Source organism: Harpia harpyja, chromosome 7 (assembly GCF_026419915.1).
Source record: "Harpia harpyja isolate bHarHar1 chromosome 7, bHarHar1 primary haplotype, whole genome shotgun sequence".
NCBI classification, from domain to species: Eukaryota; Metazoa; Chordata; class Aves; order Accipitriformes; family Accipitridae; genus Harpia; species Harpia harpyja.
Window position 1 is genome coordinate 9,146,266 of NC_068946.1, and position 23,357 is coordinate 9,169,622.

Genomic DNA, 23,357 nt, shown 5'->3' on the forward strand with positions numbered 1-23,357 from the left:
ACTCAGGCTACTTTTCATACCCATCTCAAAACAATTTCGAGCAATCTTTTCCCAAGGCGTGTGGTCCTCTTCATCTAGAGGTTCTCTGCTTGTGCAACTTTTGAGCAAGGACTCCTGAAACTTAAATTATCTTTGAGAGTTTTTTTTTATTTTCAACTTGACTTTTTTCAACCTTCAAGTCTTCTAATCTTGTTTCTCTGGCACCATGTTTGTGTCTGCTCAGGTGAGGTTCAACGGTGGTTGTCTGTGACTCTTTGGGTCTCCCTGTGAAGAGGGCAGTGGATGGATGGGGGAAGCCCCCGAAAATGCCCCCTTCCCCTTGTAGGGTGAAGCCTGGCAGGGTGCCTGAGGGGCTGGAGGTGGTCCCTGCAGCCCCTCTGACATGAGCTGCGGTTGCAGTGGGACACCCCACCTCACCAGAACACCTTATGTCCCCACAGCACCCCAACCCGCGCTTCCCTGTGAGTCGGGGATGAGCCCAGGCATGGAGGAGGAGTGAAGGAGGTCGGCCAGGAGGAGCTGCAACCGTGGAGTGGTTCTCCTCTGCCTTCCTCCATGTGCTGTCCCCACACCTGGTGGCTTTCACAAAGGGTCAGTGCTGCCAGAAGGTCCCATGCTCAAGACAGATCACTGTGAATTCGGAGATGCCTTCCAGTTGTAGATGGGAGGACATCCTTGAGCAAAGCCTTCTCGTGTCTCTATTTCAAGCAGACCTCTGTCCCCGTCAGGGAAGTCTTCTCATGGGGACATGGTTAAAACTTAGCTCTGCAGGCCAATTCCTGCACGGGTGATTTCAGGGGGGACGTGGTGGTGTAGGATGATGCCTGCATCTGCTGGCTTGGCGAGGTGGGGAGCTTATTGACTGCGAGCATGGCCCGTCCTTCTTCCCCAGAGATCACAGACATCTGGGATAGCGTGTCGGAGTGCTGTCGCCGCGAGCTGCTGGTGAACAAGGTGAGGCTGCTTTCCTTGTCCTCCCTCAGACTCTGATGTGTCCTGACCCCTCTCCCTGCCCTTTATTCTTCCCCCAGCTTAGAAGGCAGAAAAAATGCCCCAGCAGAATACTGCAGTGGACAGCTTTGCCAGAGAGCAACTTCTGCGTGAATGGAGAGGAAAAGCAAAGCTGAAGATGAAGAAGAACATGGGCTTTCTTCTTTGGAGTCTTCCCTAGCCTTGCTGGCAGGGTGTAATGACCAGTCAGAGAGCCTGGGGCAGTGTTCAGGGCTTTTCCCAGGGGTTGTCCCTCCTTGGACCTTCTCAGGTTCCAGGTGGTGTGTCCTGCTTGTCCTTCACCTTGCGTGCCCTGCGAAGAGGAGAGAGAAGAGAGCAATCTGGAGGGCAAGGCTCTTCTCCAAGGCTTTCCAACATGCCCTGTGTTGTCCCTGAGGACCACAGGGGTGGACAGGCCAACAGTTAAGCCTTAGCACGCCCAGACAAGTCTTCACACTGTTCTCTCATTGGAAAAATTCCAACTTCTGTTTTTTTTCTCACTCATATTTGCAGCCAGTCATTGTGTACGTCAGGGACGAGTACTTCTGTAATGGGAACAAGGCGAGTTTCAAGCTCCAGAGACCCACGTTCCACCTGGACAAGCCAGTTCTGGTGGGGACCAAGCTTGGCTATGAGACCAGATCACGGTCTGGTAAGAAGACACCTTCAGACTTGTGCTTCCCCCTTGAGTCACAGCTGGGGTTTGCTTCCATCTCCCCCTTGACAGGGGCAGCAGTTTGCGTGGGGACAGGGTGCCCCAAGGGCAGGATGTTTGCTGCTGAATGGGGAGCTGGTGGTGGGGGAGGAGGGTTGGTTGAAGGGTCGTTGTGCTGCAAGGTGATGTGAGTCTGCTGAAAGCCGATCATGCCCTCTGCCAGGGCATCCACACCCAGACACCTTGCCTGGAGGACCGTACCTGTCTGCTGCCAGGTCTCGGGCCCGTGGGGCATGGGGTGTCTCGGAGACCACAGAAAGCCTCCAGGACCAGGCCCTGCAGGAGGTGGGCAGGAGATCTCTGCCTTGCTCTCTACCTCCAACTGAACAGCTTTTGGTTTCTGCTTTAGCTTTGTATGATGGAGCACTGAGACCTCAAAGAAAAGCACAAGGACATCCTGGCAGCGCTGTATTCCTCTTGGAGATACCAATTAAGAGATGCCGGGGTCCTGCACCCAGCTGGAATCACAGACACATGCCTGGCAGGACATTCATTGGCAGGGCTTTGGGAAGGACGGGCAGTTAACGATCCTGTGTGCTGGCTCATCCTTGCACAAAAGCAACCTGCGTGCACGGTGCTGTCTGTCCCCAGCACCCCTTGGAGTGACCGTGCATATGCAGCTCAGCCCAGTCTTGCCCAAAGCGGGAGCTGAGCAGCTTGGAGGGGAGGTGATGAGATACAGGCGTGCAGGAAGGGAGAGGAAGGGAGGGCAGTGCCCAGCAAGGTGGACGGAAGGCATCTGAGCACCCGGGGATGGGAACTGAGGAGGAGATCTAAGCGAGCCTGGAGGGGAAGGGAGGGCACCTGAATGCTGTGGATAGGACTGAAGGGGATGTGCCCATGGACTAAGGGGAAAGAGGAGGCTCAAAGCTTGCAGCCAGGGTTGTAGAGGAGACATGAACGGACGCTGTGGGGATTGGAGGAGCTCTGAGTGCTCCCAGAGGGGAATGAATGGCATGGCAGTGCCCTCGGAGGGGAACCGAGGCTTTCTGAGTGCTGGCAGGGGAAGGTGAAGCATCTGAGCACTCGTGGGGTGCATGCAGATTGCACTGGGGGGCACTGAAAGGCACACCCAGGGGTCTGGGGATCACAAAAAAGCACACTCATACAGTTTTTTGACCACACCTGTCAAAAAAACTCCGTGCCGTTCTGATCTGGGAAAATAACTAGCCAGTGCTCTCCAGACTGGTTATGTGAATGCATAATCACAAGCCATCTTGCTAGTTTTGGAGAAACACAGGCCCTAAGGAGCCAGCCGCTCCGGTAAATGCAAATAAATGCTTCCTTGGCGTAGGGGGTCTGCTGAAGGAAACTGAGAGGTGTTCGGTGTCCATCCTCACATATAGTTGAAGAGCCAGTTTATTTCTATCCCATTTTTTAAATGCACCCTACACTTTCATATTAACGGTGGTGATCACGGTCCCTGCAAAGCATGCTTCTGCTCTTATGTCTCCTCTTTTAATGGGAGAACAGTGATGAGTACATTCTCTGCCTGAAGAAAGATTACAGGGAGACAATTAACAGCCACAGGTGAACTCTTCAAGCAGCAGGGAATGGTCCTTCACATGGCTGTCCATTGTCTGAATGAGCTGCATGTGTTCTCTCACACAGCAGCCATTCTCAAAATCAGGCTGCATCAGTTTCAGTAGCATATGATCATCTTCCACGCTGAGGGACACAAACTTTACATCATAATGTTCAAAGTTGGAAGTGTTCTTAGTGTAAGTGATGCTAAAAGTGTCATTATCTACAAACACAATAACAAGTTTGTGTAGCTATCCCAGAAACAAATTTTCCTGCCAAATTTGGACTGCCAGGCAGTGTGCTGAACACTTTTATGCACACCTGGTCCACTGGGTATTTAGCATTGGCTGTAATGCCTCAACGTGCCCCAAATGCACTCCAGGCACCACCGCCATCTTCACACACACGTGAGACAGAGGTAATAACCAGCTTGCAAGATCCTGCTGCTGGGAAGGTCATCACACAAATCTGTCTTTGGTGCACATTAGCTTGATTTTTACATCTGCACCATTCAACAAAAGCTCGTCAGTGGATAAATTGCAAGACCCACGGCTTCACCGTCTCGGAGGTTGGACCCGTCAGATTTTACAGTCTTGTAAAGGTACGGCAGGGTGTTCAGATCTATGTAACCTTCCCCATTCCCAGCTGTGAAAAATCCAGAGGTGCAGCCTCTGCAACAGTGGAAAGTGGAGGCACCTCAGTAACCTGGCTTTTTCAAGGCTGGTCTGTGTTGGGGACACTTCAAACAAATCCAGCTTGTGTTTGGTACATTCTTCTGAACAGTCATGAATGAAAACCATCCCTTTTAGAATATATTTCCTTTTCTAGTATAAGGGGACCTCTTTATCAGGTTTTTTTTGTCTCTTTTGCATGGTGGAGCCTGGACTGCTGTTCTTTTTCTTCTTCTTCTTGTCCTGGTCCAACTGTTTTCTTGTTCCTTTTTGTTCTCCAAGGGCTGGGGTGGACCTTCCCTCCAGGGGCTTGACACGGCTTTTTATTTTAAGGCTTTTTCTTTGAATATAAGCAAGTCCCTAGTGCTCCTGATTTGACAGCATTTTGAAGTTGTCCATGACAACCTTGGAAGCACTTTCTTTGCAATATCTTGGGCAGTGCTTTTAACATGTGACTTAACAATTTCCAAACTTCTTTTCAAAAGAGCTTTCCTAAACAGGCCATGGACTATGCCTCTGACAACTGCACCATAAATTGTGGCAAGACCATTGCTGGCCTGGGCTCTGTATTCATGTTCAAGGACAGGTCCCCATAATTTTTTACTGCCCCCTTTTTGGTGTGGTTTTTTAAAATATCAGAGGCTTCCAGGGCTGAAGATACAGCTTCACAATGTCTTTTTCCAAAGCTAAATGAGACATGCTTGGTCTGGCCAGTGTTTATTTTAATGCTGGTCGTGTCAATGTGCTGGCAGTTTACCAGCAAGTAGTGTGGCTTATCACTGTCAGGATCTTGTTATTGCCACCAGTCAGAACACAGCACAATAAAAGAACTGCATAATCCCCCCCCAAAATGGTGCTATACCCCAGATCTGTGTAGAGGCACAGTTAAACCCTCCAGAGAACCCCACAAAATATGTACCAGATCCCCAGTCATAGAAAAAGCATAAGGCTTTTCAATGTTTTCGAGCTCTGTTTTCCTTGCCACAGCTGGAAAGTTGACAGCTGCAGCATTGTTGTGGGGGTTAAGAAGATGATTCATACATTGCATCAATGTGGAGAGGGACAGATAATAGCCTTTCTGCAAAGCAGACTGCCCTGTCTTTCTTTGCAGTGTTATTTCAGACATGGTGTCTTTGCTGATGTCATTCCAGCACTGTGGGTCCTGTTTTTCCACCAGCAACACCTCTTCTTACCGGAGAGATCCAGGGGCCTCCCCTGGTCAAGTGTAGTCAAGTTCAAGCATTTTAAATTTTTTTTTTTTTTTTTTTTGTGGAAAGGTTCTGGCATTGCTGGGTAGCATGATGTAGAAAGCCACACCTGGCACCCTTCTTTTGGATAAGGAATTGGCTGAATGGTTGCATCCAGAGACTAATGGTCAACAGCTCAATATCTATGACTCTTTTCTCTCCTGCTCCACTGCAAAGCCTGGACTTGGGTGGCTTCTACCCAACTGTTAAATTTCTGTGGCCAGCCCTGTTTGTTTCTTCCTTTCCCTGTTGGAGCAATGATGTCCCTTTTGTAGAGTCTGCCCTTGTCAGGGTTCACTTTCTGAAGTTCTTCAGGATAAAACAGCCCCTCAGTTGCTTCATGATCATTAAGCAACACACAGATATCTGTCCTCTTCTCACAATTTCAGCTACTACGAACATTTTGTTTGTGAACATTTGTTGATAACCTTTCTCAAATCTCTCTTTCTCCCTTTTTGAGCAGAGGTGCACAGTCTTTAAAAGCACCATCATATACACTTTTCTAAACCCTTGATAAGTTTGAAGCGTTCACATCTGCAGGCCTGGCTCCAGTAGTGCTGTGGAAACTCTGGTTATTGCTCTTTATGAACTCTGACAGAAAATAACGTAGCAAAAAGTGTTGTGTGCTGTATAATACCTCCACATCTCTGTTCAGAGCATGCCATTAAAATGCTCAATGGCAGATGCTTTTCTGTCATTATAAAGTCTCTGTGAAAATCAAATGTATGGCTCGAGAGCGTAGCTGTAATCCACTCAGTTTGTATTGCAACCCAGGGAAAAGATGCTTGGTTTTTTTGAAAGCAAGCATGCCTCTCAAGCCCTTGCCTCCCCCAAACACCCCTGGCCCCCGGGGGAGAGCCCCCAGCGACCCCCACCCCACCCCGGGAGTGGGAGTGGGCCTCGCCCAGACACCCCCAGCCCGGCAGCAGGCTGCGGGCAGAGGGGACAGCCGTGCCCAGGCCCTGTGGCCGGCTGAGGGACAGTGATGGGAAAACACGGGAGGATCGTGGTACACAAAGAATTTGAACAAACTCTCAGAAGTGTTTTCTACCAGCTTAATAACTGTTTCGTAGAGCATCACGCTGAGGCTGTGTTGCTCTGGAAGGGGGACCCTGGACCTCATTTACGTTTGGCGGTAGAGCAGGAGGCGCCCGGGGAGAATCCCCAGCAGATCTGGTTTCCTGTTCCCCAGTGACTGGGAGAGAAAAAGTAAGATCCAATGTTAGTTCTACAGCAGACCTATCCCAGGAAGTCCATGGACAACTCTCTACTGTGACAGGACACTGTAAAGATCTGGAGAGGTTTAAGCCCGCCAGAGGAAACAATGGATGAAAGGGACACAGGCAAAGGAAGAAGCAAGATTTTCCATGTTTGACTGTCAGGCAACTAGCTTTCTGAAAGACTTCTGCTATTTCAGTATCACAGGCAAAACGCAACCGTAAGCCCTAACCCACCTGACCATCGGAGAATCCAGCCTGCCACTGCTTACCTGAGCCCGATGGGTTTCCGCTCCGTCCCCTGGTCTGGCTCAGACTCTTTGCCTTGCAACTGAAGAGTGTGCGCCGCTGCTGCTGAGGGCTCTTAGCACTGGCTTCTGCTAGCTCCTCGTTAGCCCTGTGACAAATGCAGGAACGTGCAAGAACGACCGTTGTGCATATTGGCACAAAGTTGTTTCCCAAGCGTGACAGTACCCCATTGCACTTAGGAACATAGACTTCTGAGGCATCCAAATGGACTGCTTCTCAGGCTTCCAAGCAATCTGTGTAGGAGCTTTCCTAGAAGGCAGTGGGGACTCTGGGCTCTTCCCCTCCTCCCAGTGTAAACTCAAACTGAAGAGGAACCGTCGTAACGGCAGCTGAATAGATTATTTTTGCCTCACGGGCTCCTGTTCTGTCCCCTCTGCCTTTTCAAGTGTGTCTAGGCCAAGTTAGGAGGATAACAGCAGCAGAAATTAAGCTCCTCTTTTCCACCATACACGCAGGGGAGGAGATGGCTACAGGAAACTGTTAAAAGAAAACTAACTACAGCATCCTCCAGACAGGCCTGATTAGTTTCGTTCCTTCAGAGTCAGTAAGGAGAAACAAAAACAGGCCTGCGTGATGGGAGAGCCCAAGGTGTAGTCTTTTGAGAAGGACGCTGTCTTGAAGGTGCCCACATCATGCTGACCAGATGCCAGAAAGGGATGTGGGATGGAAAAGCCACGATGAAAAGGGTCACATTGTATTACGTGGGGGAAAAAAAAACGTTTGGACTCTGGCTAGGTGTGCCTTTCAGGGGGGACGGCATCTCTCGATGTGATTTTCTGTGTCGCACACCCCTGGATGTGTCTTCTGGCTCGTCCCCACAGTGTACATGTCAGTGTTGCATGAACTTCACTTTGTGTGTTTTAGTGCATCCTCAGAGCCCTCGCTGTGCTTTTGGCTACCCCAGACCCCTGGGTGTGCCTTTCGGGGCACCCCAAACAGCTTGATGTGTACTTCAGGGTGTCCCATTCTCACAGGGTATGTGTTTCAGGGCATCTCCAGACCCCTGGACGTGCCTTTCTGGTGAGTCTGGACCCACCCTTGCACCTTTCTGGATACCCCTGACAAGCTCGGCCCTCAGGCATGGCTTTCTGGAAGGAGAAGGGCAGGCCCAGCCACAAGTACCAAGGAAAACCTGCCCAAGGCCATGGCTTTGACCCGCCTGCAAAGGAGTTAGAGGGAGCACTGAAAATGTGCCAGACGTACACGGAGAAAAACATTAGCCAGAATCCCCACCTTAGCCACATCTAGGAGCAGCTCCTCAAAGAACATCAAGACCACTCTCCTTCCTCGGCACACCGGGATGGTGATGTTCTTGACTAAAAATTCAAAGTCCTTGCCTTCAGTCAAGGGCCACACAACTTTCATGGTCACCTTAATGCCTGTCTGTGGAATGATTGCTGGCGGTGACTTACTGATATGTCCCCCCACTTAAGGGAAGGTAAGCCTCCAGGGTGGAATGCAGTGGATATACAAGAAATCTGTTCCATAATAATGCCCTAAGCAACATAACCTGCAACCTTAGGTGTTAGCAGCACCAGGGGAGCTTGGTATGCTGACTCTAAGAGAAACAACATGGAGAGTGGAGCGGAGTGGAGACACCGCGGCCAGGCTCTGTGATATCACCGCAGGAATCGGGAACTGGAACTACTGGAACAAGAATGGAAGGTCCCTGCATTGAATCCACTGAAGCAAGGAGGTGAAACAGTGGGGGTTCTGTCAACGCTATGGCCTTACTTCTGGTTTATATCATAAGTGCCCAGTTCTGGAGTAGTGACACACTAAATCATGTTCTCTGGATGAACTTTGCTCATTATAATCTCATTATAACACCAAAACACACCTCCATCTCAAAACCTACCCGCCTCTGAGGTGTAACCACTCCTCACTGAGCATGTGCTCTGGATTTTCTCTAGCATATACCTTTAAAAGTAAAGTGAGAGAACTTTATACCAATCAAAGGTATGTCTAACTGGAGTCACTCAAGCTCCACCTAAAAAGTAAGAAAATATAAAAGGGCTTAAGAGAGGAAGAATGTTAGGGAAGACACCATCATAGACAAATCAGGAGGACATCGCTGACTTCTGGGATCAGTCGACGGGCTGAACCTCTCTTCCCCCCCCATAGGGACACCTGTTGGGTAAGATTCAAGCCCTCGGTTATACCGAGTGCTTCCCCGTATAGAGTTTTCCCATAATTTAGCGTGCTTGTAGTCGACTGTATTATTATTTGCACGTGCTTTGCAGACAGTGTATTTATCACCGGCAATCCAAAAGAACCTGTACTGTTGCTTTAATAAACTGTGCTGCTCATTAATCTAGTCATGATAGTTCATTAGCGCAACTAAACTCCCTAAGTCCAGTAATTCTTGTGTGGCTAAGCTGAGAGTTCAGTACGCTATTAAGTGCGTCCGTCATCGTGATAGTTCAGCGTATTGAACGCGACCGGACTTACAGTGTTGAATTGGACATCACTCAGAAGTTAAACCTAGCCACCCCCAGCCCCTCTGACATCTGAGGATAAGCTGGAATGCAAGGGGGTTTATTTTCTGCCAAACTTCTTTACCCTTTAACGCAATGGCGTCAACACCTTCTCCTCGGGTGCCACTTGCCAGAGCCCATGAAAATCTCAAATCGGGCGTCGGAGATTTCGTATCTACTCTCTGCACTGCGACACGTCTGCACAAATGAAGGAGGGGGCGTGCTTGAAAACAGGCCCCCGCGCCCTGCTGAAGCACAGCCCTGCCGGGCTTCCCAGGAAAGGGGAACCATCTTGGATGGGAGAGCCCTGGAAATAAGGAATGTGCTTGCGGGAAGCTCAGAGCTGTCCGTGAGGGATAAAGGACAGCCACGAGAACGCCGATGTCCTAAACCCCTCTGGCGCGTCTCTGACGCCCTCCCGGCGCGGTCTGGCGTCACAGGTCAGTAACCGCCGCGGGGCTGACTCCACGGACGGCTGGGCCCACTCGCAAAACGCGCTCGGGCCACCGGCCCCCCGCAGCGCCGGCCCTGCGCCTGCGCCTGCGCCTGCGCCGCCCGCCTCGGCCGGCTCCCAGGGGGCCTCGGCTCCGCCCCTCGCTGCCGCTTCCGCTGCCACTTCCGCTTCCGGGAGAGGCGACCGCAATGGCGGTGCTGGCATCCAACCCCAACAACCCGGTCGTCTTTTTCGATGTTACTATCGGCGGGCAGGTGGGTGAGGGCGCGGCCCCTGCCCCGGGCGTGGCCGGGGGCTGCACCGGGGGGGGGCTTGCAGGGAAGCACTGAGGGGGGGGAGGATAGGGGATGACCCCGGGATGCACGGAGCGGGGGGGGAAGGGGGCTTGCAGGGGTTAGTTGGGGGTGTAGGAGCGCAGTGGGGGATGGCGGGGGTACCTTGGGGGTTCAGGGGTGCGTTGTGGGGTTTGCAGGGGTGCAGCGGGAGGGAGTTGCAGGGGAGCATCGGGGGGCTGTAGGGTTATGGGGGGGCACCGGGAAGGGCTTGTGGCAGCTCTGCGGGGAGGGGTGTAGAGGTGCATCAGGAGAGGGCTTGCAGGGATGGGGGGGGTGCAGCAGGAGGTTGAATTTGTGGGAGTTCCGTGGGCGCAGAGGTGGGGAGGCTGGTGTGTGTGGGGAGGCTCATCTGGCCACCGTCTCCCCAGGAGGTCGGCCGCATGAAGATTGAGCTGTTTGCCGACGTTGTACCCAAAACGGCAGAGAACTTCAGGTAAGGAGCAGCCAGCGTTCCTGCAGCTCAGCCTGGACCTGGGCTGCGAAGGTTATTTGGTGCAGGAGTGTCTCTCGCGGCAGGGTGGCTACCACCTGCCCCCCAGCAAGGCTCTGCACCTGCTTTGCTCCTCTCGCTGTTCCCAGAGAGATGTGACTGTGCAGCATCCTGATCCCCTGGGGCAGCCCATCTGGCTGGAAGGTGAAGGACTCCGGTCCCTCCCTGCTCCCTCTGTGGAGCTTCTGATACACTCAGCGCGCTTACAAAAGGCAGTACCTTAACGTCATGGTAGAGTTCTCCTCGCCACCCAGTTCTCTTGCCACTGACTGAAGGATGTACCGCTTGGACATCCTGCTTCCACGGGAGAGATGGATATACCCTGTTCTCTGAAATACGTTGCCTGGCCCACATTCACCATCTCTTACAACCTCGGTGTTAGATATCTGACCTCCTCAACTGCAGAAAGCGCAGAAGTCTGTTTTGAAATGGAAGTGGGGAGGAGTTACTGCCTGTTCCCATTTCACTGGGGATACTCCCGATGCAGTAAGGAGGGTCCTGCACAACAGTCGGTGACTGTTTGCTGAACACAGCCCTCTGTGTCCTCAGAGTTCAGATCTGCCTCACGCTCTGCTTTCTTTTTTGTTTTCCAGGCAGTTTTGTACAGGTGAATTCAGGTAAGTGGGTTATAGCATCCTTTTAAGCAGCCTACTCAGACAGACAGGGCTGGGTGAGTAGGAAGAAGGCTCACTTGGAAGTTTTTCTTACTATACCAGTACAAAATGAGAGAGTTACAGAAATCTGCTGTGATTAAATTGTGACGGGCTCAGCCAGTCACAGAGATGGCAGACTTTCTCTTTTGGGCATGACTTTGTTCACGCCCAGGTTGTTCTAAAAAGTCCACCTGCTCATGATACAAATTGCAGTGGGATCCTGTAAAGCTGATGGTATGGATGTTGTAGGGTACCATGTCATTTAATGTGCAGAGCCCACTTGTGGTTTCCCTTTGCCTCTTGATAGCACCAGCTGAGAGCCAGGCTGCAGTGCTCGATTGTATATCAAGGCAGTTACTAACGTATAGGGCAATGCTTTGAGACTCTGAATTCCTGGGAGGGTTTTGTGTTGGGATATCCAGTAAGTTGCAATGATTTTCCTTTTTATTTCCTTGCAGGAAAGATGGTGTCCCTATAGGTTATAAAGGAAGCACTTTCCACAGGTAATTCATCTGCTTTTGTTTAGGCACTTAAGTAGCAGTCTGAGCTAGATGTGGTTTTGAGACCTGCCTCTGGGCATTTTAGGTCTGGGAGGCATTTGAAGGTCGTGGCTAATGTCATCCTTCTTTAGCTTTGGGGGATTTGGGGGTGCTGTCAGATGTGTACGTTGGGGTCAGTGGGAGGGATCCCCCGTTCCTGTTGTGCCAGGTCTGAGATCACACAGATTAAACTTCTTGAGGCATTTGTCTACAGAGAACTAAGAGTTGTTTTACTTCTTTAGGGTAATAAAGGATTTCATGATCCAAGGAGGTGACTTTGTAAACGTATGTACTTCTCTATTCTTTTTGTATTTTTCCTACATGGTATATTATGCAACTGTTTCCAAGGGCCCGTGCTGATTTGTGGGATCTGTTTTGAGGTACCCAGTAGTAACTGGAGGTTTCCTCATAGCATTGCTGCCATCTTACTGCAGCAGACTGTAATGTACTTGAAACCAAATCTGGAGTCTTGGGTGAACATACCTGCTCCTTCCCAAAATATTTCCTGTCTGAAAAAAACATGGCAGTACAGCTAGAGGCTTTTCAAACTTGCAAAGATTTTTATTTTTTTTTTACACTTTTGTCCTTCCTGCTTCTCCTGTTCCCCCAAACAGGAAACCCTGCGAATTTCTATTAGCTTTGTGGAGAGAAACCCTAAGTACAGAACCAAGTATCTAGTGCAAGAGAGAGTTTAAATCAAAACTAACTTTTTGTTATTGAGTTGTCTCAAAGTAGAAAAGACTTTGTGCCTGCAGTGGTGGTCATGCTCTGACTTGGGGATAAGCCGAGTGTATGGGGAAGGCTGGAGGACCACAGGGTCTCTTCACTGTCCTAGGACCCAGTAGAATTATTTCATTTCTGGAAGTGTTTGAAAATATGAGGGGGGTGATAAAGCTTTTTTAATACCAAACTTATAAAACTTGGTTATATGAAAGTCACTGAGAGAACTGACCACACAGCAGGGTGGCTCAGCCACGCCAGACTTTTAGGTAGTCGCTAATTGTGATGCTGCTCAAATGTCTCAGTGGGCTTTATTACTTCCACTGAAGCTCAACAAGCACTACAGATTACACCAGTATTTGTAATTTATAAATGACGCTTATTACAAAGCCACTTGGGGAGCAAGAATGGTCACACCGGCCACTAAGATAGCGTATATGTTCCTGTCTCAGAGCCAACAGTTTAAGTGAGCCACAGAGAATAGGAGGAAAAGAAGCATGGGCTAGGCAAGCAGAGCAACAGATGTGGACCTGCACATGGTATATTACCGACATCTTATTTTCCTGTTAAGTTTGGCCTAATAAAGAACGTATGTGTTAAGTAGAAAGGCAGTGAAGGGAGACAGGTTGCAGCAAGGCAGAAGAAATGGGGCTGAAGCGACAAAGAAAGGGAAAATCAACACAGAAAGGGAAAAAATTACTGTCAGAACAGTGAATTTAACTGACCGTGCCAGAGATACCTGTTTGCATTGCTTCTACAGCTTTCCCTGAAGGGTTCCCCACTGCAGCATCTTTAAGGCCATTCTATTGAAAGGTCCCTGCTCAGTCCTTTTGGCATCACACAGGAGTGTCTCTGCAATGCTGGACCAAAGGGCAGGGTGGCCTTCCAGCAGTCTGACAAGTTAACGTGTCTTATGTGAACTATGCGTCAGGCTTCTGCAAAGTTATAAACTTGTGAGCAGTCAAAACTTGCAGTCTGTGGCTGTTCCGGGCCATGCTGCTTGAATTTATAAGTGTCTTGAGATCTGAGTGCTCAGGCTTGTAGTTAAGTATGAGATGTCTTGACTTGGTAGAAAGTACAGCAAAAATTAGTAACTCTGTATTTTAGAAACTGTCCTAGCTGAACAGAGACATCACTTCCCTGTTTCCAGTAAAGTCACAGAAAATAAGGTGAAATAAGTAAGCATACCATCAGCCGACTTTTTTCCACACAACCACTTCTTCTTTCCTTGTCACACCAGCCCATACTTCTACGTCCCCTCCCTTTTCCCTGCCAAGTCCAGGTGGGTCCGTACCAAGCAATCTGTAGCCTCCACCTCACTCTGGGAGGCTTGGACTTAAGCCTTACCATCTCTGTGGGTTTCTGCCATCATATGGATAGCAAACAGTTTACTGTGTAGTTAGAAACCAGTCACTGTTCCTCTTCAGAAATGAAACATGGAATGTGTTCACTGCTGGTGTATATAAATGGCAGTACAGCATCCATTTTGGGCTGAGTTTAATCCTGTCCTTTTGCCTGGGGATTTTAAAATTAATTTTTAAATTTAATTGCTACAGAACAAATGCTATGGCTGACTGGGCACCTCTCTCCCACAGGGAGACGGCACTGGAGTAGCCAGTATATATAGGGGTCCTTTTGCAGATGAAAACTTCAAGCTGAAACACTCTGCTCCTGGGCTGCTCTCTATGGTGAGTATAAAATAATGACATTATAAGACTAAAAAGCTTCTGGTACTTTCTCTGTGCCCTTTTCCAAAGTGTATAAATTACTTGCTGGACAAAATAAATCTCCACCATTGGATACAAGGTCTGAAAGACCTGTCTTGTAATTACTAGTCAGAAGACTTTTCATGGGTTAATGTGTTGAGTAACATAAAAGTCCTGATCCTGCAGCATCCTTTCTTTTTTACCTGTTGGAGTGCTGGGGCAGGCTTTGTTTGGTCAGCTTTTAGAATAGCTTGATTCTTACAGCTTTCATACGCTGGCAAGTGGTGGTGTTTTCTTCTTCCCTGATACTGTTATCAAACACTGACCTCAGCAAGGATGAAACAAAGAGATTTGGGAGTTTCAAAGCCATAGCAGTGTTACCATGGTATCTTTTATAACATATGCTTCCTGTTCAACATTGTAGGAAAAACTGCAACCATTGCATGTTGTCTGGTAGGAACAATACGCTGACTTTTGCAATAGAAATCAAGTGGAGCCAGTGCTTCAGTGTTCTATCCACAGCTGCTTCTTCCCCAGCTCTTTCAGCTGCCCTGCTCTTAAAACCACTTGCTTAGGGCATTCACCATTTGGATTAGTTATTCATCCAGTTCAAAACACGGCCCAAAAAGAGGTGTCATGACACAGCTAAGCAACCAGTGTACCCTGGTGTGGGAGAAGGGATCCACACTGGTATTGCTAGCCTTGTGTTAAAGTGGCATGGCTCTGGAGTTGCTCTGCTGGGCCAAACCACGATCCATCCCAACTGCATCCTTCCAAAGCTGGCTAGCAATAAGTAAAAATCCAATGTGACCGTGTCCTGTGCAGTCCTACAGCTGCGAAACTTGCCCCGTTCACCTGTCAGCAGAGACACATGCTTTAGTATCTCCCAGTTGTGAATAGAGCTTTGAAAAATTGAAATGGACTTAAGTGTTGCAGAGCTGTTTTCTTAGCAGAGCGCAAATGCCCTGGGTGTTGTGCTGAGGTGTGAATTAGATTTCACATCAGCATCACACTGCTCCTGTGAGCCCTGTGCCAGTATGATCGTCGCCTCTCTCATCCTGATCATTGGAACAGACACTCTCCCCTAACTTACTCCGAGGAAACCTTCCAAATAGCAGAAATCAACTGCGCTTTTTTCTGCCCCAGTTCCTGGCTTTCAGTTTTCCCCAGGACCATACTGCAGCCAGTAAGTAGTCATCACCAAAAAGTTCAGCCTTTTTTCAGGAGCATGCACTAGAGCCCAGATTTCAGCACAGTCTTGTGCTGAATGTGCCTTCGTAGAAGCATAATAAAAAGTTCGTGACCTGGCTCTTGCGCACGCTGGCATGATCAGACTTGGTGGCATGCCACGTCCCAGCACAGGGTACTCTCCTGCAGATGTATATCTTGCTTCCTTTGGTTTGTGTAGCAATAAGCTAAAAATAAGCTAAGCTAGGTCTAGAGCAACAACTCTTTCCTATGCGAGATGTGTGTGCCTTCAGTTTTGGGAAGTCTTAAATTGTACGCTTTTTGTACTTTGCCATTCTCAACCCCCAGGCAAACAGTGGTCCGAGTACCAACGGCTGTCAGTTTTTCATTACATGCTCCAAATGTGACTGGTTGGATGGAAAACACGTTGTGTTTGGTGAGTACCTGCAGCAGAGGCCTGGCGTACCAGCTCACAGACACTCCCTGTGGTGCAGCTGCTAGAACAAACAGCCATGGACTGCTTGTTCTTCCCCCCTCGCTTGTGCCAGTGGAGATATCTGTGCAGCCAGACACTGAGATGGATCACTGTTGAAATGAAACATTTTTTTTTTTTTGCACGTTAGCTTTAGATCAGTTCCTTGCTCGGTGTATCGTGCTACTACATAAATCTTTGTGCCAGTGCAGAAGTGACAGATGAGTGAAGGGATACCTTTCTTCTCCACTGTCAAAGAGGACGGAGCTTTCAGCAGAGTTTTTGGGTAGTAATTCTATGAAACCACATCTGCTAACTTTTCATGTACTGCCACTTGAGCTGTAGGATTTCAGTGCCAGCCTTGAAGCTGATGTCCTACTTAGTAATTCCTCTGATTCTTAAGTAACACTGATATTGTTCATTGCCATTTTTGCATCATTACAAAGGTTGTGTTGATAGAGAGGTTGTTCATGCTGTATTTTAGCACAGCTGGTGGTGGTAGGTCTCAACACCTAGATTTCTACACGTGCCACGCCTGTGATGGGAAAATGCACTTAATGTGGAGAATGTTTTAAGAGGGATAGTTTCCTTTATCAGTTTAGAGATCGGTAACAAACCCTGAAGTGCCCAGTAGTTATATACTGCACAAGACTTTCCAGGAGGAACAAAAATGCATGTACCTGTGATGAGTGTGGGGGAGCAAAGGTAAAAAATGGCCATATTGACATGGATAAATTTTCCCATTCTAGGTAAAATTGTCGATGGGCTGTTGGTCATGAGAAAAATTGAAGTAAGTTGAATTCGCCTGTTTCTCTCTGAATGTCCACTTTGGAAAGTCACGTAGGGGATTAACAAGGGTTGTTCTGTTCTCTCCTGCTGTCTGTTTACAGGATACCAGGCAATACCAGTGCTGATAACTGGTATTATAGGTTGTCATCGTTATAAAATAGCAGGAAATCTGTTGAGGCAAAGGCTGTCATATAGATTGACTTTAGAAATGCTATGATCTCACGCTTGCTAGTTAGTCTTTGAGCGGGGATTGTGTTCTTGTGGCTATATTTGCAATGCTTTGCATTTGTTCAGGAAGCTGAATTGAAAAGCTGTTCCATCAGCAACTCAGACGAGAGTGTAAAGCAGATCACTTCTGTGCCATTGCCTGGGATTATTCAGTGGATGCTAAATCATCAGTTCTGCTGATCCATGATCAGCATGTTTAATAAGAAAAATTAAACTAATCTTCTGATGGGCTTCCAGAAGCTGAAGATAAATATGCTCAAGGGTGGTGGTTGCTACCAACGTTGTGACTGGGTGTCATGGCAGGGTAATGAGTAGATTTAACAAATAGCAGTGAGTTCAAGACAGCCGACACTAACTTCATGGCACACGCATGGGATAATGTGCACAAGGGCCTCTGCCATCAGAGAATCCAAAAAGTGGGGTGCAGGCAGAGCTGACAACTGTTAGGTATTGAGAGAAGGTCACGTGCAAGGAACTGTACAGCATGATAGAATCCATGTGTTGCTAGCTGTCTTCACCAAAAGCTCTGATGGAAGGGTTGTGGTGTGCCTGCTTTGTGCATCACTGCAGTAAAGGGCAAGTTAAAGGAACTAAGTTAAGAGACTCATGAAAGATTAGTGAGTCCAGCAGAATGAGAGATTCAGAATGAGGGTTGCTTTGTGGCTATCTCATGCGTAGATTCCCTCTCTGTACAAATACAAGTTTGCTTTGCTTGTTGCAGCTGTAATTAGGAACTTTAAAAATTTAAGCCAGAGCAGCCTCAAGTGACATGATGCCTGCTGTATCTCCTGAGGAGCTCTCTGGTTTTTCCTCTGTTCTTTCCCTCCCATTCAAAGGATCGGGGTGTGGTCTGTATCCCAAACCTCTGCACACAGAGTGAGTTGAACGCTGCCAAAATGTGCGATGGTGCTTCTATGCTGCTCAGAGCTGTGTCTAGATTTCCCTGTTCCTGATGTTGCACAGACACCTCTTAACCAGTCTTCAAGTACCTGTCACTTGATTTGTTGTGCTTTTATAAGGTTTAATGTTATGTATTTGTTTGTCCCCAGAATGTGCCTACGGGTCCAAATAACAAACCCAAACTGCCAGTTGTGATCTCTCAGTGTGGGGAAATGTAAAGCAATGAAACGGAAATGTGGTAAGTCTCAGTCTTCACAGGCACCCAGTGCAATTGAACTCTGGGCTGCTCTGTTCCTTGCTTTTTTCTTGACTTATTTTCACTTTCATTTGAGTCTGCAGAGAGCTGACTCAGCTCAGTGAAACACCAGAAAATGCTTCTCTAACAGCGTTAGTTTTTTGCCAGCTCAACTCCCTGAACTGACTTCCGTCTGAGCTACACAAACACCAAAGGCAGTGCTAGAGGGATAAGATTTTGCAGCTGCAATCAGGGGGAAGATGGGGTTGTGGGAGCTCTGCCTTGGATGGGGTTAGGCTGCCTCGAAGCCTCGGCTTTAGAAACCAGTGGATGAAAGGGAACTGCAGCAGGAATCCAGCTGGTATTACCCAGGCAGTCTGGGGGTGGGGGGCTTCACTTTGACCTGCAGGTTGGTGAACTCTCCTATTGCTACAGAAAGCAGAGTATCTGTGTGTGGGGCAGGCAGGGATCAAGAACAGAGGAGGAAGAGAGGACCTGAGCCTCGTTGCATGGTACAGCTGCAGGACTGCCACCACTGAAGGGCCAAGGAATTAACGTTACATAGTCTTAACTCGAAAAAATACCACTGTTCTCATCTGAAGGGAGATGTTTCCAGCATTTACTATTATTCAGGCTTCATTTTGGTTAAACCAAAGGCTCGAGACAGAGCTCAGGCTAACATACAGTATTCTGTTTCCATTTGTCCGCCCACTTCACCATAAAAAACACAAGCATTTAAACAAATCTGTCTAGATTTCAATGTGTCAGGCTGCAGCTTGTCAAAAATCTGCTGTATTAGCCTTTTGGTTGCTGATTTTTCAAATTTCAGCAGGCAGGCACTGACAAAAGCAAATCCCCACAATTTTTGACCTTCCCCATTAGATGATTTCCAAAGACATCTGGCATTAGCCACGAAGACGCGTCCCTGCTTCCATAATAAAGTGTTTCAGATCTGCAGCGCCTCAGACTCTTGGGAACTCCTCCTATTTGATGAAGTGACAACAGGGAATGTAATTATTCTTTTGTTTCCCTGGTACTTCTGGTGGAATTTATAGCCTTTTGAAGATGGGGACAACCTTGTTAACGGGCTTTCTTGCAGATGGGCAGACAGGTGCTGATGGGTTGGGTCCCCTTAGGGTTGTCCTCAGGCCCAGACTTGATCATTACAATTTGGAGTACATGATCTCTGGCCAACATCCAACTTGGGACTGGAAACTTTTCATTTCTAGGTACGAGGCTGGTGCCATTTTGCTTACTTCCCAGCCAGGTCTTAGGAACTGCTTTTCTGCACCCTGCTGCCTCTCAGCTGCCTGTAGACAAGAATGGCATTTGTCTTGCCCAACTTCAGACAGCTAAATCATTTACTTGTCAAGATCCTTTAAAATCAGCCAGGAGAAACAGGCACTGTTGGTTTTAAGTTCAGAGTTAGATACAGATGCCTGGCATGGAGACCCAGGATGACTCCTGAGTTCTCTAGCTCAGGGTTGACATGAACTAGTGCATACAGCAAGTAGCACTCACTTGAAAATCGCTGTAGCGGCCCCCAGTGTCACTGCACAGTCTTGCTGTTGTAGGATGAGTTGGGAATGGCTGTCCAGCGTTTTGGACCTGTTTCTTCTTTGTTTCAGTGTTCCTTCACCAGTGTTTAGGCCTGTGCTGGCTCCATGCAGTTCCAACTCCAGCCAGTTCCCCCACTGCCCCAGTCCTCTCTGCAGGCCAGATCCATGCTTTTGACGTTCGCCTGAAATTATTTAATAATTGGCATCTATCTTTTTTTTTTTTTTTTTTTTTTTTTACATTTTGAAATGTAAATAAAGAATTTTGTTAAATATGTGTGCAGTGCACATCAGTTAACATGCTTGGGAACAGATTCTTCTTCAGGTGAGAAAGGCTATAGCATCTCCAGCAATGTGCATTATCCCTAGCTGGTTCAGTAGGGAACCTTTGCTGTGCATGGTATTGAGGGGCACTGCTGCTGGGCATTAGCAAAATGGGAAAGAAGGGGTGAAAGGAGCATGGCAGAGCATGGCAGTGCCGTGCTACACCAGCTCCTTTACTTGGCAGGTAAATAAGGCTGCCTGGCAGAGAGGTTCCTGTCATCTTGGGAATCTCCAGAACCTTTCTATGTGCAGCCTTACTCTGAAGCACAAGAAATGGGTATGGCACAGACTTCCATCGGCATGAGTTTGCTGGGCTCTGAGGTGAGTTGCGTTGTAAAGAAATGTTTGTAAAACCTCCCCTGGCACATAACAGCACTAGGTCATCAGGCCATGGGTGTTACCAGGAATTTACCAGAGTGCTACAAGGGTGTTGGAGCAGGGCTTTGGGCTAGGAAGCAGAGAATGATTATGCTGTAGGAGGAGAAATGGGGGCTCCTTATCCTGCATGGTTACAAAGAGCGCAGCTGAGGCTGCAGGTTGGTGGAAAAACTGACTTTTTTCTCCCAGAAGCAGGTTGCAAGCTCACCTACCTGCTGGGGGACAAGAAAGCACCCCTCATGGGGGCTGGGCTACAGTGTGAGTTTTCTCATCCAGCAGATTAAATGTAAAGGAGTTGGGACAAAGTCTGTTCTGTCACGTGCAGGCGTTTCATCCCATCCAGATACGTCCCATCACTCCTTGGGCAGCAGGAGTGTATTGGGTGGGGCTGTCTCGGGGAGGTGCAGTCCGTGCACTTGGCTTTTGTGTTAACCAGTGCTAGATACCAAGCACTGACGTACTGGAGGACAGATCCTGCAGGCGTGCTTTGGTGTGCTTTTTTTATCTCGTCGCTGTTTAAAGTCCTTGAAGCAGGCTCTGGCTGTCAGGATTTCCAGGTCTCCATTCCTGGGATTGCACAGCTGCTGAGGACACTCGTGCTCACTTCTCTCCAGCCTGAGGCATCTCACCTTCTTGTACCTGCAGAATGTCAGGTGATGAAAGAAACACAAAGGACACCGTCCCTTTCCTCTCCAGCCCCAAAAAAGACTTTGCAGAGGGCTTTCTCCTGTGAGATGAGGGTTGAAAATTCCCGACAGGGAGGAGAAAACCGGAGCTGGGTGACAGCTGTGAGATAAAGGTGACCAAAAAGAAACTCAGCTGCTGGTCCTGCTCAGGGAACGTGTCCAGATGGCCCTTCCCTACGGGGTTTAGGCAGTAACTTGGCTCCAGGCGGCTCGGGGGAGCTGTGCCTGCCAGCTGCAGTGCTGAGGTTTGCAGTTCTGGCTGCGGGTACCCAAATTCACCGTACTTTTTCACCAGGGAAACCAGCTTATTTCTGGGTCCAGGCTCAGCGGCACTTTCTTGGCCTGATGTATTTATGTCAGTGCAATCAGCTAGTCTGACTTCCCACGTAGCAGGGGTCACAGAGCTTCCCCAAATTAATTAACAGCAGCAAATCCATTACAACCTCTTTGAAAGTTGTTCCAATGGCTAACTATAACCTGTTAGATTTCTCTTTGATGCTGAATGCACAGAGTTCCAGCTTATGTATCCTGCTGTTCCTTATCTGCAGGCTGAAAGTTTTCTCAAAGACCGCATTTTTGGGTTTAATTCCCGCATGATGAAGTCCCCTTTCAGTTATGTTGTATGTAGCCAGTCCTGGAATCTCCTGCTGTAGAGCAGATGATGGATCTTCTCTCTCTGAGCTCCAGCGTCTTCCTCCAACTGTGGATGCTGCAACTGGAGACAGTGTTTCTGATTGCCTTTTGATTCATCTGAGGATCAGATTAGCCTCTGGGCCCTGCAGTGTTGCTCCCCCAAAAGACATTGTTAGCTGTTGGGTGGCCCATGTTTTCTTCTGTAGGTGCATGGCCCTGACATCCTCACAGGCTTCAGCACTGAGATTTGAAGTTTTCTCCCCAATTTTCTCCCGCTAAGGTCTCTTGCATGGTGGATTCCCTATTCGCCATTACATTTTAAGACTTTATTTTTCAATGGACTTACTGAGTATCATCCCATTTTGATATCATTCTGGTTTCAAGGTCACGATCCTGATGCAGATCCCTTGCAGGATTGTATTATTGTTTTAAAGCTCTCTCCTTTGTTAGCCGAGTTGGAGATCTCATGGAAAAGATACCAAGACAGCTTGACAAGACCTAGGTCCATAAACCCACATTGGTTGTTGTGGTGGATTGACCTTGGCCCCCTCTGAGCCCCTCACCTGGCCATGGTGTGATGTGGGAAACTGGGTCCCTGGCTTCTATTGTTCACACTAGGATGGGGGAACTGACAGTATTTTGTGGGTGATGCTGTAAGGGCTGATCCCAAGGGGATACACGTTGGTCACAAAGGTGGTGGAATGATGGGTCAGCTCCCAGAGACTTTCCTGGTGGCTGCTGGTGACCTTTTCTGTGGGAGGAATCACATAGCCAAGGGCAGGGCTATGAATCTGTAGGCCAACAACCACATTTTTCAAGTGTCCAAGGAAAATAACGTGGTGGACTAGAACACTGGGTTTCCCCTGGACCTTCCCTCTGGGGAATCCGGCAGAGATCCCGGATCTCTCTGAGCCGCTGTAAGGTGAAGATCATGGGGATGGAGGCGAAGAGGAAGTGAAGGGTGGTTGTTAGAGAAGGGCTCCAACCCAGCAGTGATGCTTTCCCGACTGCCTGGGTGGGGAGGAGGGCTCGGGGCTCGGGGAGCTGCCCCACAGCCTCTCCCCATCCCTCTGGCAGAGACGCTCCCCCGGGAAGGGAAGGGTAGGATGCTTAGGAAAAGGCTAATTAAGACTTTCAGGAGACCTCTGACCCGGGGCTGTGGCCTGGCTCTCCAATGGCCCAATTAGGAGGCATTTATCTTAACTACCCAGGCAGGTGCAATCAAAGGAGCTCCGTGGGGAGCGAGGCAGAGGGGAGCAGAGCCACAGCCGTGCCTCCCCTGCGCCGAGGGGCTCGGGCAGTTCCCCCCCCCCCCCCGCCAAAACCAGGGCCCGCGTCTCTGCGGGGGAAGCCCGGACCCCTTTCCCCTCCTCGCCGGGAGGGCTGGCGCAGGGCTCGGGACCCTCTGCCTGCTCCCCGAGGGGGGGTCAGAGCTGGGGGCGGGGGTCAGAGGAGAGACCTCCCCCCCCCCCAGTCGGTTACAGCAGCACGCCGGTTCTCGGGAGGTCCATTGCGATGCTTTAGCCGCCCGGAATGATGCTGTTTTAAGCAGCTGCACTATCTCTCCAGATCCGTCAGTTCCCACCGTTAATTAACGCTCCCGGGCTCCTTCCTTCTGACCGTTATTTTTCTTAACGGGAGGCGCGGGCGCCGGGGGAGCGCCCGGGGCTGCACCCGAGGGCGGGGGCCGCCCGCACCATCGCGAGGGGAAACGCCGCCAAGCGAGTCCCGGTAACGCCGGGGTGACAGGGATGGGGAGGAAGCGGGGGTCGCGGTGCTCCCGGGGCGGGAGGGGACGGAGCGACCCCGGGCGCCGCAGCCGCCGCCGCCACATGGTCGCGCGCACTTCCCCGCTCGGGCCCGTTGGGGGCGGGAGCGGCGGCGGAGGCCAATCAGAGCGCGGGGGTGGGGTCTCCGGGTA

The 23,357-nt window shown here is 49.3% G+C and overlaps 1 protein-coding gene across 2 annotated transcripts; it reads left to right on the forward strand.

Annotated features, from left to right (window-relative positions):
- Nucleotides 1-9,743: 9,743 nt before the first annotated feature.
- PPIH (peptidylprolyl isomerase H) lies at nucleotides 9,744-22,746 on the forward strand. 2 transcript variants are annotated; one of them, XM_052792737.1, is made up of 10 exons: nucleotides 9,744-9,858; nucleotides 10,308-10,372; nucleotides 11,023-11,046; nucleotides 11,541-11,585; nucleotides 11,864-11,906; nucleotides 13,937-14,029; nucleotides 15,584-15,671; nucleotides 16,457-16,497; nucleotides 17,774-17,862; nucleotides 19,924-22,746. In XM_052792737.1, the coding sequence occupies exons 1-9, from the start codon at nucleotides 9,793-9,795 to the stop codon at nucleotides 17,840-17,842; spliced, it is 534 nt and encodes a 177-aa protein (XP_052648697.1). In that variant the 5' UTR covers nucleotides 9,744-9,792; the 3' UTR covers nucleotides 17,843-17,862; nucleotides 19,924-22,746. The 2 variants fall into 2 exon arrangements, with proteins under 2 accessions (XP_052648697.1, XP_052648696.1); XM_052792736.1 differs by lacking the exon at nucleotides 19,924-22,746 and adding an exon at nucleotides 19,488-19,692.
- The last annotated feature ends 611 nt before the right edge of the window (nucleotides 22,747-23,357 follow it).

What these genes read in the sequence shown, in the direction of transcription:
- PPIH (XM_052792737.1), top strand. Translation starts at nt 9,793, where the DNA reads ATGGCGGTGCTGGCATCCAACCCCAACAACCCGGTCGTCTTTTTCGAT. An exon ending in ATGTTACTATCGGCGGGCAG is followed by an intron (nt 9,859 to 10,307) that starts GTGGGTGAGGGC and finishes CCGTCTCCCCAG; the next exon opens with GAGGTCGGCCGCATGAAGAT. An exon ending in AAAACGGCAGAGAACTTCAG is followed by an intron (nt 10,373 to 11,022) that starts GTAAGGAGCAGC and finishes TTTGTTTTCCAG; the next exon opens with GCAGTTTTGTACAGGTGAAT.